Below are 18,638 nucleotides of genomic sequence, written 5' to 3'. Positions count from 1 at the left end.
TCAGTCAGAAAATAAAAGCTGACCCCTTTCACGCCAATTACAGTTGTTGTGTCTTTATTTTATAAGATAAGTGTGCTTGAGTGGCGCGTGGATGCATCTGACGTGTGAGGTTTAAGACTGCGTAGGGAACATAATGTGACCATAGCAGCATAAACGCACCGTCTGGGCTTCTGCAGCGCCGCTCTATGCATCACCTTGGCTTGGAAGGGGTTAATGTTTTTGGTGGGAGGAACGTAGAGAGAGGGTCCGAGGGGCTGATTGGCTGGATCATGTATAGGGGCTGGCCTGTCATGCATATAGGCTGCTGACCGGGTACTTCCTGCCTCTCTTCCAGCTCTTCTCGTGACCCGCCCTCCCGCCCTGGGAAATTGGTTTTTGTTCTTCAGTTGTATTCCTTGTGTCGGCTTTTGGTGGCCGGTTTCTTAACGGTTACTTAATTTTAATTATGAGTTCAAGGTTAGAAGTTTGGGTGTATTTTTAGGTAAATTTCATAGTTTTGAATTAGTTTACGGGCATCACTTTACCAAGTGGGGTCCATATAATTGGTATAAACATATGTGGATGGCGGGACCGGTGGCCCAATTTTTTACCCCGTAGGGGAGGAGCGTAACTCCGTCCCTACAACTGTTGGTGGGCAGGGGTAGTGGCAGAAGGTCGACCCCTGTCCTTGGATTTTTTGATTTTCAATGTCCGGGATGGAGGCAGGAGGCCGATCCCGGAACAGCTGGGGCAGAAGGCTCCCTCACACATATGTTTTTATCGCTAGCTTTTTCTGTATTATGATATTGATCACCCATGTTACGTTTATCATGTTTAACCGTTCTTCTCCCCGCCACCTTAGTTAGAGAGGGAAGTCTACATTTTAGTTTTAGTATTTAATAGGCCTTCCTCTCAGTCAGAAAAATAAGAATTTACTCACCGGTAATTCTATTTCTCGTAGTCCGTAGTGGATGCTGGGTACTCCGTAAGGACCATGGGGTATAGACGGGCTCCGCAGGAGACTGGGCACTCTAAAAGAAAGATTAGGTACTATATCTGGTGTGCACTGGCTCCTCCCTCTATGCCCCTCCTCCAGACCTCAGTTAGGGAAACTGTGCCCGGAAGAGCGGACATTACTAGGAAAGGATTTGGAATCCAGGGTAAGACTCATACCAGCCACACCAATCACATTGTACAACTCGTGATAACTATACCCAGTTAACAGTATGAACAATAACTGAGCCTCTCTCAACAGATGGCTCATACAATAACCCTTTAGTTAAGCAATAACTATATACATGTATTGCAGAGAGTCCGCACTTGGGACGGGCTCCCAGCATCCACTACGGACTACGAGAAATAGAATTACCGGTGAGTAAATTCTTATTTTCTCTGACGTCCTAGTGGATGCTGGGTACTCCGTAAGGACCATGGGGATTATACCAAAGCTCCCAAATGGGCGGGAGAGTGCGGATGACTCTGCAGCACCGAATGAGCAAACTCAAGGTCCTCCTCAGCCAGGGTATCAAACTTGTAGAATTTTGCAAAAGTGTTTGAACCCGACCAAGTAGCAGCTCGGCAAAGTTGTAAAGCCGAGACCCCTCGGGCAGCCGCCCAAGAAGAGCCCACCTTCCTCGTGGAATGGGCTTTTACTGATTTAGGATGCGGCAGTCCAGCCGCAGAATGTGCAAGCTGAATGGTGCTACAGATCCAGCGAGCAATAGTCAGCTGTGAAGCAGGAGCACCCAGCTTGTTGGGTGCATGCAGGATAAATAGCGAGTCAGTTTTTCTGACTCTAGCCGTCCTGGAAACATAAAGTTTCAGGGCCCGGACTACGTCCAGCAACTTGGAATCCTCCAAGTCCCTAGTAGCCGCAGGCACCACAATAGGTTGGTTCAAATGAAACGATGATACCACCTTAGGGAGAAATTGGGGACGAGTCCTCCATTCTGCCCTTTCCATATGGAAGATCAGATATGGGCTTTTACATGACAAAGCCGCCAATTCTGACACACGCCTAGTCCAAGCTAAGGCCAAAAGCATGACCACTTTCCACGTGAGATATTTTAGCTCCACGGTCTTAAGTGGCTCAAACCAGTGGGATTTTAGGAATCCAACACACGTTAAGATCCCAAGGTGCCACTGGAGGCACAAAAGGGGCTGAATATGCAGCACCCCTGTAACAACGTCCGAACTTCAGGCAGTGAAGCCAGTTCTTTTTGAGAGAAAAAGGGATAGGGCCGAAATCTTGGCCTTTATGGATCCTAATTTTAGGCCCATAGTCACTCCTGACTGTAGGAAGTGCAAGAATCGACCCCCCTGGAAATCCTCTGTAGGGCCTTCCCGGCCACACACCAAGCAACCTATTTTCGCCATATACAGTGAAAAAGTCTTGCTGTCACGTCTTTCCTAGCCTTTATCAGCGTAGGAATAACTGCATCCGGAATGCCCTTTTCCGCTGGGATCCGGCGTTCAACCGCCATGCCGTCCAACGCAGCCGCGGTAAGTCTTGGATCAGACAGGGTCCCTGTTGCAACATGTCCTGACTGAGTGGCAGAGGCCATGGGTCCTCTGAGAGCATTTCTTGCAGTTCCGGGTACCGAGTCCTTCTTGGCCAATCCGGAGCAAAGAATATTGTTCACACTCCTCCGTTTATTACAATTCTCAGCCCTTGGGTCTGAGAGGAAGAGGAGGGAATATATAGACCGACTGGAACACCCACGGTGTTACTAGTGCGACCACAGCTATCGCCTGAGAGTCCCTTGACCCAGCGTAAAACCTTTTTTATCTTTTTATTGAGGTGGGATGCCATGTAGTCCACCTGAGGCAGTTTCCATCAATTTGCAAAACTGCGTGAAGACTTCCTGATGAAGTCACCACTTTCCCGGGTGGAGGTCGTGTCCACTCCCGGAATGAACACTGCTGACAGTGCGCTTACTTGATTCTCCGCCCAGCGAAGAATTCTGGTGGCTTCTACCCTCGCCACCCTGCTCCTTGTGCCGCCCTGGCGGTTTACATGAGCCCCTGCGGTCTGACTGGATCAGAACCGGTTGGTCGCGAAGCAGGAACTCCGCTTGACTTAGGGCGTTGTATATGGCCCTTAGTTCCAGGATATTGATGTGAAGGCAAGTCTGTTGGCTTGACCACAAACCTTGGAATTTTCTTCCCTGTGTAACTGCCCCCCACCCTCGGAGGCTTGTATCCGTGATCACCAGGACCCAGTCCTGAATGCCGAATCTGCGGCCCTCGAGAAGGTGAGCACTCCGCAGCCAGCAAAGGAGAGACACCCTGGCCCTGGGGGATAGGGTGATTAACCGATGCATCTGAAGATGTGATCCGGACCACTTGTCCAGTAAGTTCCATTGTCCTTGCATGGAACCAGCCGAAGGGGATGGCCTCGTATGATGCCATCATCCTTCCCAGGACTCGAGTGCAGTGATGCACTGACACCTGTTTTGGTTTTCAATGGATTCCTGACCAGTGTCATGAGCTCCTGAGCTCTCTCTATCGGGAGATAAACCCTCTTCTGGTCTGTGTCTAGGATCATGCCTAGGCGAGGCAGATGATCTGTAGGAACCAACTGCGACTTTGGAATATATAGAATCCAGTCGTGTTGCCGTTTCACTTCCAGAGAAGGTGATACGCTGTCCAGCAACTGCTCTCTTGATCTCGCTTTTATGAGGAGATCTCCAAGTATGTGATAATAGTGACACCTTGCTTCCGCAGGAGCACCATCATATCCGCCATTACCTTGGTGAAATTGGTAATGACAATCCCGTACCGCAATTCTGAGGTACGCCTGATGAGGTGGATAAATGGGGACACGAAGGTATGCATCCCTTATGTCCCGATTCATTTCAGGCATGCAATGACCGCTCTTAGCGATTCCATCTTGAACCTGAACCTTTTCAGGTATATGTTCAGGGATTTTAATTCAATATGGGTCTAACCGAACCGTCTGGTTTCGGGATTATAACATGGTCGAATAATAACACCCTCTTGTTGAAGGAGGGGACCCTTGACCACCACCTGTTGAAGATACAATTTACGAATTGCAGTTAACACTGGCTCCCTCTCTTGGGGGGAAGCCCGCCGGGTCCTCGGTGAGGGGGCATCTTCTCACAGTCCAGCCTGTATCCCTGCGATACAATTTCTATTGCCCAGGGATCTAACAGGGAGTGAACCCACTTGTGGCTGAACTTACGAAGGCGTGTCCCCACCGGGCCTAGCTCCGCCTGTGGAGCCCCAGCGACATGCGGTGGATTTTTGTAGAGGCTGGGGAGGACTTCTGTTCCTGGGGACTAGCTGTGTTGTACAGCTTCTTTCCTCTGCCCCCGGCTCTGACAAGAAAGGACGCACCTCAGACTTTCTTGTTTCTTTATTCGAAAAGCTGCATTTAATAATGTCGTGCTTTCCTAGGCTGTGCAGGAATATAAGGCAAAATATCAGAATTACCAGCTATAACTGTGGAGACCAGGCCCGAGAACCTTTCTCCACACAATCCTCAGCCTTCCATATGCCTCTTAAGTCGGCATCATCTGTCCAATGTATATTCTACAGGACACGTCAAGCAGAAATCGACATAGCTTTTGTCTCTAGGACCCAGTATACTCATGTCCCTTTGGGCATGCTTTATAATTATATATCTATCACTTAAGACAGCATCTTAAAATATTTATATGCATACTAGGGTCTCAATCTCTGCTGATAAGGTACCTGTCCACGCTGCCACAGCGCTATAAACCCATGCCGACACAATCGCCGGTCTGGGTAGTATACTAGAATGTGCACGCTATCTGCAGGATCCCTGAGAATAGCTAGTGCAAACAGGACACCCAAGGGGAAGATTCTCAACACATCCTGGCCCTAGTGGGGAAAGGATACAGCCTGAGAATTCTCTTGTGGGAAGCTGCCGTCTCTTGTCTGGAGATTCCCCCTCTTTTTCCTCATGAGAGGAGGTAAATTTACCTCAGCATTCTACCCCTTAACATGTGTACTCTCGTGTCAGGGACAGATGAGTCATCAGTGATATGCAAATCATCTTTTATTCCAATAATCATATATTGAATATCTTTTAGCCCTCTTGGCTGTAACTTTGCATTATCGTAGTCGACAGTGGAGTTAAACTCCGTGTCGATACTTTGTTATTTTGGATAGTGAACATAGAGAGACTCTGAAGGACTCTGTGACATAGGGACAGACCAGGGTAGATTTCCTTTCTGTTCCCTAACCTTTTGTGCAATAATTTTACCTCAGCACTTACACATATCCAAACAGGTGTCGGCGTTGTTGACGGAGACACCCTCCCACACACTTATCCGCTCTATCACCTCCTTAGAGGAGCCTTTTACCTAAGAAATGTCGACACACGCGTACCGACACACCACACACACAGGGGATGCTCTATTTGAAGACAGTTCCCCCACCAGGCCCTTTGGAGAGACAGAGAGAGAGTATGCCAGCACACACCACAGCGCTATATAATACAGGGATGTACACTATACTGAGTGATTTTTCCCCTATAGCAGCTTATATACACAGTTTTGCGCCTAAATTTATGTGCCCCCCCTCTCTTTTTTACCCTTTGTGTACCAGGATACTGCAGGGGAGAGCCTGGGGAGCTTCCTTCCAGCTGAGCTGTGAAGAGAAAATGGCGCCGGTGTGCTGAGGAAGAAGGCCCGGCCCCCTCAGCGGCGGGCTTCTGTCCTTTTATGTACTTTAATGGCGGGGGTTAATGCACATATACAGTTTATCAGACTGTATTATGTGCTTTTCGCCAAGTAAGGTAATCTAATTGCTGCCCAGGGCGCCCCCCCCAGCGCCCTGCACCCATCAGTGACCGGAATGTGTGGTGTGCTAAGGGAGCAATGGCGCACAGCTGCAGTGCTGTGCGCTACCTTAATGAAGACCGGAGTCTTCAGCCGCCGATTTTCAACTTCTCTTCGTTCTTCTGGCTCTGCAAGGGGGACGGCGGCGCGGCTCCGGGACCGGACGACCGAGGACTGGGCCTGTGTTCGATCCCTCTGGAGCTAATGGTGTCCAGTAGCCTTAGAAGCCCAAGCTAGCTGCAAGCAGGTAGGTTCGCTTCTCTCCCCTCAGTCCCACGTAGCAGTGAGTCTGTTGCCAGCAGATCTCACTGAAAATAAAAAACCTAACAAATACTTTCTTTTCTAGGAAGCTCAGGAGAGCCCCTAGGGTGCATCCAGCTCTGGCCGGGCACAGATCGTAACTGAGGTCTGGAGGAGGGGCATAGAGGGAGGAGCCAGTGCACACCAGATATAGTACCTAATCTTTCTTTTAGAGTGCCCAGTTTCCTGCGGAGCCCGTCTATACCCCATGGTCCTTACGGAGTACCCAGCATCCACTAGGACGTCAGAGAAATAAAAGCTGACCCCTTTCACGCCAATTACAGTTGTTGTGTCTTTATTTTATAAGATAAGTGTGCTTGAGTGGCGCGTGGATGCATCTGACGTGTGAGGTTTAGGAGTATTTCTCATGTCTAAGGGCGGTATACACTGACAAAAACACTCGTATGTTGTTGTTTGGCAAAAACTGTAATATCCTCTATGATCTAGTACAGGATGGTTATGCGTAAAAATTGATTTGCTGTTTAGCATAATACATTCCTGATTATATCAGGTATAGATAGACCCATTGAGGCGATGTTTGCACAGACCTTGTACAGTTTAGCTGAAATGTTAATTCTTATATTATTAACACATGCTGCTCATTGATTGTGGTATATCCCCAACAGCGTCTCGAATAAGACAACCTGATGACCAAATGTAAATAAATCATCGACTTCACAGGCTACAGATGATAATCATCAGACGATGAAAGCTCTATATACTCTACTTCAGCATACGAAGAACAGGTAAAAGATATCAGCTAAATAGACAAGCTGAATAAATGAGAGCAAAAATAGGCTAGCTCAGAGGTTCCCAAACTATGTGCCGTGGCTCCCTGGGGTGCCTCGGGACACTTGCAGGGGTGCCCTGGGTTTGTGGTCCAGGACCATTTCAAATTATTCATGGTCAAAATAATAGGCAAAACCAGTACTGGTGGCTGCCAGTCATAAAATATGTGGCCAAACAGAAGCAAATCTTGTCCCTCACCACACAACTGACCCTAAGGATGACATATAAATGCGATCTACTGAATGTAATATTTCTTTCTAAATTTCTCAATAAGAAATGTTTGGCCTAGGGGTGCTGTGAAAAAAATTCTGATATTCTAGGGCGTCATGGTTCAAAAAAGTTTGGAAACCACTGGACTAGCTGTCAATAGAGGCAGCAGAGCCTGGGGATAAGGCACTTCTGTTTAAAACGTCCCAAAAGACCCACCTGGGTCAAAAACAGCCTCTGCACGAGGGCAGAAGTCAGGAAAAAGGTTTGGGTTACACCCAATAAAATAGAAGTCCCGGTAAATGGGATTCCAATAACTTTTTCAAGCTACGGACTGTTAAAAAAAGGGGAAGTGCCTCCCAAAATAGATATGCATATCATTTGATAATGCAAAAATCTATAGGGCCTCTGCCATCAAAAGAATAAGACCATATTGTCTTTATCTGGGGCAGTCATAGGGCTAGCCAGGACTTCACCTTGCAATCTACAGCTACACCACACTGGATAAGCCAATCTCATTAGATTTTGGAAGCTAAGCAGTGTTCGGCCTGGTTAGTTCTTGGAGGGGAGACCACCTTCAAATACCAGGTGCTGTAGGTACATTAGGCTGAGGTACTGGAAGACAGGTTTCAGCGCCTGCAAGGGAGTAAGAATCCCATATAGCTCATATGGACACTAAGGTTCTAGTGCATCAGCATAACAATCGCTGTTCAAGAACAGTTTGTATCACATACATGGGAAGCTGATTCAGAATTTAAGAAGGTTCTGAAAATTTTTGTCTTGGCTGGAGTTAACAGTTACTCCAGAGTCAGAAACAGACTCCAAGAAGGTCACGTTTCCTTCCTCATAACCCCATGTCTAGGGGTCTGGTTTGGCCTTGTCGGTCATTAAGGAACATAACAATCCCAATACAATATATTTGGTAAGACAAAGAAGCAAAGGCAACCAGAGGCCAGCTTCCAAACCAGAGGCCATCAGCATGATGGTGTGGGTCTCCTTCTGGCGGATTCCAGAAGGATAAGGGGTCGACTTCTTCAGTTGCACAGATTGATAGCAATCTACAGATAGATGCCTGGGTGCAAGAAGTGGTATTTTTAAGGTTATACTTTCCCTTCTGGAACCGTGCTTCTAAGAGGTTTCGGTCTCAGCCCAGATCGGGTAGAGGCATAGGCGAGGGATTGGCTTGAAGCAATTCAGAAAATGTTTTGTCAGGAATAGTCATTCCAGTAACCCATGCATAATCGGGGGGTTTATTCCCACCTGGGTCAAAAACAATTCCTCGCCCCAATATCCATTTAAAAAATAGAGAAAATTAGGGTAACACAGTTCACATGGAGGCAACGTCATAGTTGGATGGGGAGCCATTATATTATATGGTATTCTTGGATAAGTCAGGAATCTTACCGTCAGGCTCCTATAACACTGTCTAATAGTGTTATCTCAAGGTTACCATCCTTCAGCAAAATTTCAGTTAGGCCTTACCCTTTGGGTTAGCCACAGCCCCAGAGTATTTACCAAAAGTGATTATGGCAAATTATCACCGTTAGTACAGGTTAAGAAAATTGCCATATCTTGTCCACCTTCCTATCCTGACACAAATACAGGAAAGGTTCTGTGTCATCTACAACATACAAATAACTTGTCTGCAGAGGCATGGGTGGTTTATGAATGGGATCATCTCTGGTTCCATAACATAACTCACGGTGGGGCTATACTGAATTCGAATTTGCAGGAAGTAGTTACCTCGGAACAAGTATCCAAGGCAAAAGCTAGGAGAGTGGTTACAATGTCAACCAATATCAATTCACGCATCAATGCGAATGATGGGTTTGATGGTGTTAACAATACACATGATGGAGTGGGCATAATTCCACTCAAAACTTTTTCAGCATCTCCTCCATTTACAGTTGCATCACACTGGATATGCCCAATCTCATTTGATGTTGGAAATTAAGCAGTGTTGTGCCTGGTTAAGTTCTCTGATAAGAGACCACCTGTGAATACCAGGGGGTGTAAATTGGGCCAGATGGACAATAACCATCTACAGCCATACCACGCTGGATATGGCTAATCTCACCTGACCTTGCAAGCTAAGCAGGGTGGGCAATGGTACTGTAGGTACTTGGATTGGAAACCACCTGAGAACACCAGGTGCTGTCCATATAAAGGCCAGAGGACACCTTTTTGGATATCAGGTTGGGAGATCCTGACAACAAATGCCAGTCTTCAGGGCTGTGAGGGCCATTGTCCGGAAGATGAGGATTCCGGGGACTAGGGGCCACAGAGAAAGTTGCCGGCTAATAAATCTGTTAGCACCTCGGGCCATATACTGGGCCCTGATTCTGGCGCAGGACATTCCTAAAGGAAGATCGGTCCAGATCCGTGAGGATAAGGAAAGGGCAGTAGTGTACCTCAACTTTCAGAGAGGAACACATAGATAAATAACAAGAAAGGAGGTAAATCACATACTAAAGTATGTAGAACTCCATCTTCCAGCCTTGTCCACAGGGTTTGTTCCGGGAGTCCTAAACTGAAGAGCTGATTTCTCAGTCAACATGTCATTCAGGTAAATGAATGGGCTTTTGCATCCTGAAGTTGATTCAGACTCGGGTAGACAGATGGACTTAACCAGAGATAATTCTCATGGTGTCCCATCTGAACAACAAGAGCCATAATCGGGTCAGTAACAAAGGATCTAAATATTTCTAAAATACACAGCGCTTTATGATATACCACCAAGAAATCTGTTAATTACTACCCATAATTGATTAAAAAACACACCTAATCTCTACTGCTCCCACCGGTGGTACTGTTTCCACCAATTACCAAAAACCACAAAATATATTTAAACAAGGGAGCTCTAAGAACAGGGTCAGTTTAAATCACACATTTATTACAATCCACATATAAACAGCAAATAAAATCAAGGATAATATCCGGATATTAAAAACAATATAGTGCACTCTTTATTTAGTCCCATGCCCTGAGCTCGAATTAGTAATTGTCTATTCACACGGATAGATCCGTACAATCTCCACTGGTACGCATTAATTGTGTCCAATTGTAACCATACTGTCTTGATAATTAATTGGCTTTAACAAGGCAACCTTCTTATTATTTGTATCCAGCAAAAATATATCAGTCACTGGAAGGCTCCTTAATAGATAGCAGTAGGGGGAGAGCGCTGTGTAGTAAATGGATGCACAGCGGTATGCTACGACCCCTACGTCCCAGCCGCAGCACGTCTTTTGAAAGGTTACTCACAGCCGCCTCTGCTTCCCTCGGGGTGCAGACCGTTTTGCACTCGGTCCTGCTGTTGCTTTATCCCCGGTCAGGTTTCCATTGCGCTGCGTGCGGTAGTGGGATCCGTTCGTGAAAGAGCTCCGGGCACCGGAATCCAAGTAGTGAACGCCCCTCTTACGCGTTTCTCCGCCCACGGGGCCAGCGGTTTCCTCAGAGAGTTATTCCTAAAGGAAGATCGGTCCAGATCCGCGAGGATAAGGAAAGGGCAGTAGTGTACCTCAACTTTCAGAGAGGAACACATAGATAAATAACAAGAAAGGAGGTAAATCACATACTAAAGTATGTAGAACTCCATCTTCCAGCCTTGTCCACAGGGTTTGTTCCGGGAGTCCTAAACTGAAGAGCTGATTTCTCAGTCGACATGTCATTCAGGTAAATGAATGGGCTTTTGCATCCTGAAGTTGATTCAGACTCGGGTAGACAGATGGACTTAACCAGAGATAATTCTCATGGTGTCCCATCTGAACAACAAGAGCCATAATCGGGTCAGTAACAAAGGAAGTGATCTTTGTGGATGTCTTTTTAAGGATAATTGTATTCCTTTTATGGGTTTCTCAAATCATCCTGCTACTCAGGATAGTGAGGAAAATTCAACAGAGATGCCAGGATTTTAATAAACCTCGGCTTGGCCCAGAATGCGTTGGTACACGGATCCGCGGAAAATGTTGAATACCTTTTCTGTTTCCTCTACGCCCAGACCAAGACAGGGTCCTTGATTATCATAGATATCTGGATCAACTGTTTTGATGGCATGGCTCTTGAAATCTATATACTGAGGTCCAGAGGATTCTCACAAATGCTAAGAGCAAGGAAAAAATGTCCTTGACTCGTATTTATCACCAAATATGGCAAGCTTATATGCATTGGTACAATGAAAGAGGTATGGAGCCGAAATCTTTCAGAGTTTCCAGGGTTTTTGCATTCCTCCAAACAGGAATAGATAAAGGTTTAGAGGTGGCTTCCTTGGAAATACAAGTGTCAGCATTGACTGTATGGTTCCGAAAGAAAAAATGCCAAATTGCAGGATGTGCGCACTTTTTCCCAGGGAATGCTGCGCATTCAACCTTCCCTTTTTTCCTACTACAGGGTCAGGAAATCTAAATCTAGTCCTCAAAGACTGTCAAGTTGCTCTGTTTAAACTACTAAGTGGAGTGGATGTTAAATGGTTGACAGCTAAAGTGCTCGTTGGCTGACTATGGCATCAGCTAGAAGAGTATCAGATTTAGGAGTACTGTCATGGTTATCTCCTTTTCTGATGTTATCCAGATAAAGTAGTTCTCAGAATTAGGTCTGGGTATCTTCATAAGGGGTGATCTATATTCCACCTTAATGAAGATATTATGGTCCCGGTTTTTCAGGAATCAGGATTTTCTGCGGGAGATGCGTCGCTGGACGTAGTCCGGGAATTACGTATCTACATGGATCGTACCAGTGCCATTAGAAAGACAAATTCTCTTTTCATCCTCTACGGTTTTCACAAGAGGAGATGGCCTGCTACAAAACAGACGCTAGCAAGATGGCTTCGAATGACGATTTCAGAAGCATATTCTTAAGCTGATCTCCCTGTCCCGGCTAATGTCTCTGCTCACACTACATGTAAAGAAGGTCTTTCATGGGTAGCACAATATTGTGCTTGAGCAGAACAAATATGTAAGGCAGCCACATGGCTTCCAATAGACACATTCAATCAGACATTATGGGGTAAATTTACTAAGCTCCCGATTTTGACCGAGATGCCGTTTTTTCAGCAAAGTGTCATCTCGGTAATTTACTAAACACTAATCACGGCAGAGATGAGGGCATTCGTAATTTTTTGCAAGTCCAAGTAAAAAATTACGAATGAATACACCATCGGTAAAATTACGCCTGTTTAGATATGAATCTCGGTCATTTACTATCCATTCGTAATTGTAATTGCTGCCGTGAAAATGCATTCGCGGCCGCGAAAAATTACACATCGTATTTTTTTCCTAAAAAAAAACGCGCCAGCATTTGAAAAGCGTGTTTACATGTGTACTCAATTATCCATTACTCACACCTGAATGTTTGGCCCTATAAAAGTGTTCCAGGCACATTTTGAACTTCTCTCACTCTGAAATGGCGGCTGTGGTGTGTGCCAATGATTTTTGGTTTGCTGTGGGATACCTTAGACTGCTCCATGAGGCTTCCAGGAATCAGGCCCAGGTAAGTGAACATGGTCAACTGGTTGTCCAGGTACCGCGGAGGCTGCGCCAGCCTCGTTTTTTTAGAGGGCGTTTAAACTTAAATGCATTGTCCGATGATAGGGTCATACAGATGTTCCGCCTAAATAGAACCAACATTTTCCACCTGTATGACCTTGTCAAACTGGGCATAGACCCTGAGACAGCACGCTCTCGCTCTGTCTCAGGCCTACACAAACTCCTGGCTGTGTTACACTTTATGGCTACTGGGAGCTTCCAGGCTGTGGCAGGCGACGTCATTGGTATCTCACAGCCCACCTTTTCCAGATATTTGAATCAGGTGAGTCTAAAAATACATAGGCGGTTATGTCTAAGTGTTGCTTCTGTAAGTACAAACAACACAGTATTGTAGAGAATACCTAACATGACACTCACCTTAGCTTGTTTAATGTCCACTCAGGTTTTGGATGTGTTGGAGCCACACATTAATGCCTCAATCTGCTTCCCTACCGAGGAGTCGGAGTGGAGTGCTGTCAGGGTAGCTTTCTATGAGCTTGCTGGCATGCCCAATGTGCTGGGGGCCATAGATTGCACACACGTTCAGCTGACATCACCTAAGGGCCGCCAATATATATATACTAATAGGCATCTGGCACAATCAACTAATGTCCAGGTGGTCTGTGATGCAAACATAAAAATTATGAGTGTTGTTGCAGGTTACCCTGGTGGCTGCCATGACTCCTTCATCCTCAGTCAGTCATCGCTCTTCGATAAATTTGAGGACGGACAAATGCCTGATGGCTGGCTGTTGGGTATGTTTAAAATGTTTTGTGTGTATGTCTTTTAACCACAAACTCGAGTTTTGATTAGGTGAAAGAATAATCTAACATATGTACTAATGTTGACTATATCTGTTTTTCAGGTGATGGGGGTTACGGCTGCTACTCTTGGCTCCTTACTCCATTGTCCCAACCTGATTCTCCTGCTGAACACAGTTACAATCATGCACATAAGGCTACGCGGAATGTGATAGAAAGATGTTTTGGTGTGCTGAAGTCACGGTTTTGGTGTCTGGATAAATCTGCAGGCCTTTTGTTGTATAGTCCCTCAAAGGTGACTAGAATTGTGTTCTGCTGCTGTTTTCTCCATAATCTGTGTTTAAACCAACATCTGGCACATGATGAGGGAGAAAGCAGTCAGCAAGCAGAGGAGTTAGACCCATCTGGTGACAGTGTGAGTACATATGTAGGGAGGCAGGTACGGCAAGAAGTGATCCTGCGCTATTTTTCAGGTCAGTTTTAGTAGGCTGTAATTATCCTTGACTAAACACTTTGCACTACTTTCTATTGTGTGTTTTGTAACTTACTGTTTGTTGTTTATAGTGGTGTGTACATTGTACTTAGTTTATGCTAAAAATACATTTTCAGTCATTACCCATGAAAAACATACATACATACAGAGCAGCTTCGACAATGTTTGAGACGGACACAGGAAGTTGTGTGTTTGTCAAATACAAATTTTTATTTTGCAAATCACATTGGGGTTATTTTTTCCGCTTGTGTGTGCTGGGTGCTGTGCTTTGTGCTGGCTCACTGGCACGTGCTCTGGAGGAACGCCGAACAGGGGAGGTTACTGGCGTTTGGATAGGGGTCGTGGTCCCCGAGCTGGAGGTTACTTGGTGAGCTCCCATCAATGTAATATTGCTGCTCAAATTATTAATGCTTGCAATCAGTTGAGTGTTGGTTGCAGTGTGGCTGGCTACAATCCGGGATAAGGACTCATTCACAACCTGGTTGTGCTGAATGAGCTGAACGAGTGCCTGCTGATGGCGCTGTTGCTCATCTATGATGCGCGTTAAATGAGCAAGCATTTGGCTGTTGTCAGCCCTTATTTGCTCCATTGAGGTTGCCATTCGCCCTACTTGTACAATCAGTCTGCCCGAGTTGCGACTAATGCGCGGTAGATGATGGGGCAGACTGGCAAGGTGTTGTGTATGTGCGGTCAGGCTGGCATTGCTTTGGGCCTGTTGGCTTGTCCAACTGGCCCAAAAGTCATCTGGTATTTGGGTTGGGGGCGGAGCTTGTGCCAGTTGTGGACTGATGGAGGCTTGGGGGATATCCTGCAGCTGTATTGGCTGGCTTGGGTCAACAGGTGTAAGTTGCAGTGTGATGGTTGCCTGTTGGTCTTGTCCCTGCTGGTCCACGTCGGCCATCAAGCTGGGCTCTGTATGGGGTGGCCAACATGCAATGTTTATTTGTCAATTTGTTTAAAGGCTACTTCTACACATTACTACATTCATAATACTCCATTTGTATAGTTTTTGGCGTTGTTTTTCAAAACTTATAATGTTTTTTTTGTTCAAAAACATATATACCAACACAGGCGGCCACATAGACAGATTTGCATAATCCACACCTAACTACCTCCCCTCCACAGCATTACAGTGTTATATCACCTCCCCTGACCACGATATAGACTACTTACCTGGATAGTCCAGATGAGCGGAGCAAGTAAGCCATCTACATACTGGACAGGGGAGATGTGTGAACAATATAATGTTGTGGATGCTGTTTTTGTTTGGGAATTTTATTGGTATTTTATTTTAATGTGCACGTGTGTGGCCAAATTTTAAACAAATGTCTGTTATTTATTAAAAATGATGTTGGCGAGATCATCCACTAAGACCTTTTAAAAAAAAACATTTTCACCTTTAGCAATTGAAGACGTAACATCACATTGCTTGTTCTGGAAAACATGTAATCTCAAAACCAACTAACAACATATTAACTGTACTGTGTATATTATTGCCTATGTGTTTAATTTCTGTTTTTACTCACCAGATAACTGAGGTGATCGGGGCTCATCACTCTGCGAACTCGCCAATAGTGCCAGTGGTGGCTGGGGTGACACTGCCGAAATGCGTCGCCTGGGTGGGGATGATGGAGCCGCAGATTCCGTGCCAAGACGCCGTGTCTTACTTGGCCTCCTGGGTAAGTGGCCCGAGGCCTGTGATGGGCGCCTTACAGGAGGTCGGCTTCCAGAAGCAGAACCTATGTGAAAATATAAACATTAATATTTTGTACTTCTATGTGTTTTCAGAATATGTGACTACAGTGAAGTCTTACCTGCAATCCCAGCCTCATCCTGACTTGTCTGAGGCCTGTCTGGCCGGCTGGTCTGTGGGACTGTTGAAAAAGTGGACCAAACATTATTACCATGCTTTGTGTAAAAATTATAACTGCAAAGCCTTAGTGTACTGTAACCATCTATTAGGTATTGGATAAACAAATAATTTCTGATTAAGAGCTTCAAGCTTCATTATTTTGTGTTGTATATCCAAATGTACATGATGTTGCACACAATAAATCTGTTACATTTGAGAATTATGCCTCAGATATTGCAGAGATTGACTACTTGCAAATGTTTTAAAAATGTAATATTGGAATAATTGCACCGTTTTTCAGAAGTAAATAAATCAAAAAATATTTTTTAAATAAGCATACAACACAGATGTCCAAGCAATATCGCAAAAAATATTTTATTAAAAAAAAAAAAACAGCAGCCATTGCACATGTTTTTGCGCAATATTAAATTTACCAAACAGCCAATGCAAGGTGAAAAAAGCAAATTCGAAACACAAACACACCTTAAGGGTGCATAGGCCTGAAATATGTGAAACACAATTTATGCATCCTTTACCCTTTAAAAATGACATTTACAACATTTAGAGGACATTTAAATAAAAATCTAACAAATCAAACTTACCATCCTGCGTGGGTCGGTCCGAATCCCGGACATGAGTAGCAGACACCACTTCGGCAGGAATCAATGCCCGCACAGGCTCCTCCCAGTCCCGATAGGTGGCCCGGAAAGGGGGGCCACCTCCGGTTTTTCGTGCAGATTTGGACTCTTTGGCCATCTTGGCCTTGACACGCCGCTTTATATCATAAAACCTCTTGCGGCACGTGTCCTCAGTCCGCCTCACCACACCCTCACTATTCACGGCAAGTATTACTTGCCCCCACAGGACAGACTTCCTGCGGGAGGACACCTTGCCAGCATCCTGACCAAACAATTGGCGATGGTGCTTCATCAGCTCACGCACCAAAGCCATGTTTTCAGCATAGCTGAACTTAATATTCCTGCCAGTCTTGGTAGTGGTGCGTGGCTGCGGAGCCACAACACCATCACTATCACTGGAAAATACAGCAACAGGCACCCCCTCCTCCTCCTCCTCACTAACCTCCTCCCTCTCACTACCCCCCTCCACCTCACTAACAGCCTCCACCTCACTACCAGCCTCCACCTCACTACCAGCCTCCACCTCACTACCAGCCTCCACCTCACTACCAGCCTCCACCTCACTAACCTCCGCCACCACACTGACCTCTGAGTCTGACATGACAAACGACAAAAAACACTGAAAAATCAAAACACAAAACACACTCCTCCACTACTCCTACTACTACACACCACACAGCCAACACACACGCTCACTCACTCACTCACAAACAATGACAAAAGACTGTAAAAAAAAAACAAGGACAAAAAAGTAGACAAACTGTGAAAAAACAATACTACAAATATGACAAGACTACTTACACACACAGTACAGCACTCAACAATCACCAAACTCCTCTCCAAATCCACCAAAAACTCCACCAAACTCACCAACTCCAAATACACCTTCCTCTCTCCTCTCCACTAGCTAAACCCACGAGGTGCGGTGTGTTTGGGGCGGTTTTATAGTAATATGCACAGACACTCCTCCTTCACGAATACAACCAATCACGGCCGCGTGACGAAAACGAAACTTAGGACTAAAAACGCGGCAGCAATTTCTAAATCACTGCCGTAACAGACATGTGACGCAGTCGTAAAAAAAACACATAAACGCGGCCGCGAAACAGCAAACGCGGCCGCAATCTACAGCAGAAAAGCACGAATGACATCGACATCGGAAGAAACGAAAAACACGAATACGACAGCTTAGTAAATTAGTCGTAATCAATTCAAAAAGTTGCAATTTTACACTGTCGATGTCATTCGTGATTGAACTTGGACATGATTCTGGAAAATACGAATCTTAGTAAATTTACCCCTATGTCTGGGATATCTTTGCCTCTCATGATGCTCAATTCGGGTGTAAGGTGCTCCTATTAATCAGGAGCATCCCCACCACTAAAAAATGCTTTGGGAAATCCCAATGTTATCCTGTGGATAACCTGTGGACCCTGCCGGAGAAATATACGTTATGGTAAGAACTTACCGTTGATAATGGTATTTCTCCTATGTCCACAGGTTTCCAAAGGGATCCCACCCTGACGCACCTGATTTGAGAATCTGTATACTCACTAAACTCTTCCATATTGCATGGAAGAGTGTGCATGTGTGTTTTTCGCCTGAATAGGGTTCTACATAATGCTCCTGCCTAGATGCTTTGGAAACAACTGATTTGCCTGAGCCAGTGGGCGGGATTATATGGACGAGCCCGGTGCATTCTGGGAGGCCAGAAAGCTTGTTATCGTTTGGTACCAATCCGCTGTCGCTCCATCATATCCCAATGTTATCCTGTGGAAATCTGTGGACATAGGAGAAATATCATTATCAACGGTAAGTTCTTACCATAACGTATATATTTCAAGCTTCTGGGGGGTTTGGCCACACCCCATTTGTAGGCTGACCACACCCGTACGTATGGGCCTCTATCACTGCATTCCCCCGGTAGGCCCTTCATGCCCCAGCCCGACACTGTATACATTTATATACATAAAGTTATTTTGGACTTGAGGAGCCTGCACACACCAAGTGCCAAGCGTCTGATTTCTCGTTTATTGCTCCTCTCCCTGATGTCCCTTTGAGATCATACATACCCCACTTTCTTCCTACATAACTAAGCTATACAACTTTGAAAACGCAATTGAAATTCATTCGGGAGTTTTTGCACAATGCCGACACGAACAGACAAAAAAAATGTGGACATTTTTTGTTTTCGTTTCCATAGTTCATAAACAGTCCCTAGAAGTATATTTCTCAACAAAAATTGCTATGTACAGTCACAGCGCTTACT

At 45.4% G+C, this 18,638-nt stretch overlaps 2 protein-coding genes across 2 annotated transcripts in view; one reads left to right on the top strand and one right to left on the bottom strand.

The window, feature by feature from the left end:
- TRPV1 (transient receptor potential cation channel subfamily V member 1) overlaps positions 1 to 18,638 on the top strand; it is a 215,442-nt gene that overhangs the window by 113,519 nt on the left and 83,285 nt on the right. The gene's annotated exons all lie outside the window — the stretch shown is intronic.
- LOC135049871 (uncharacterized) lies at positions 14,080 to 15,844 on the bottom strand. Its single transcript, XM_063955820.1, has 3 exons — positions 15,694 to 15,844; positions 15,406 to 15,618; positions 14,080 to 14,791 (listed from the first exon to the last, which is right to left on the bottom strand). The coding sequence occupies exon 3, from the start codon at positions 14,778 to 14,780 to the stop codon at positions 14,112 to 14,114; it is 669 nt and encodes a 222-aa protein (XP_063811890.1). The 5' UTR covers positions 14,781 to 14,791; positions 15,406 to 15,618; positions 15,694 to 15,844; the 3' UTR covers positions 14,080 to 14,111.

The sequence above is a fragment of the Pseudophryne corroboree genome, chromosome 2 (assembly GCF_028390025.1).
Source record: "Pseudophryne corroboree isolate aPseCor3 chromosome 2, aPseCor3.hap2, whole genome shotgun sequence".
Taxonomy (NCBI): Eukaryota; Metazoa; Chordata; class Amphibia; order Anura; family Myobatrachidae; genus Pseudophryne; species Pseudophryne corroboree.
The sequence above is the reverse complement of the archived record's forward strand: the minus strand, read 5'-3'. Positions and strand labels throughout refer to the sequence as shown.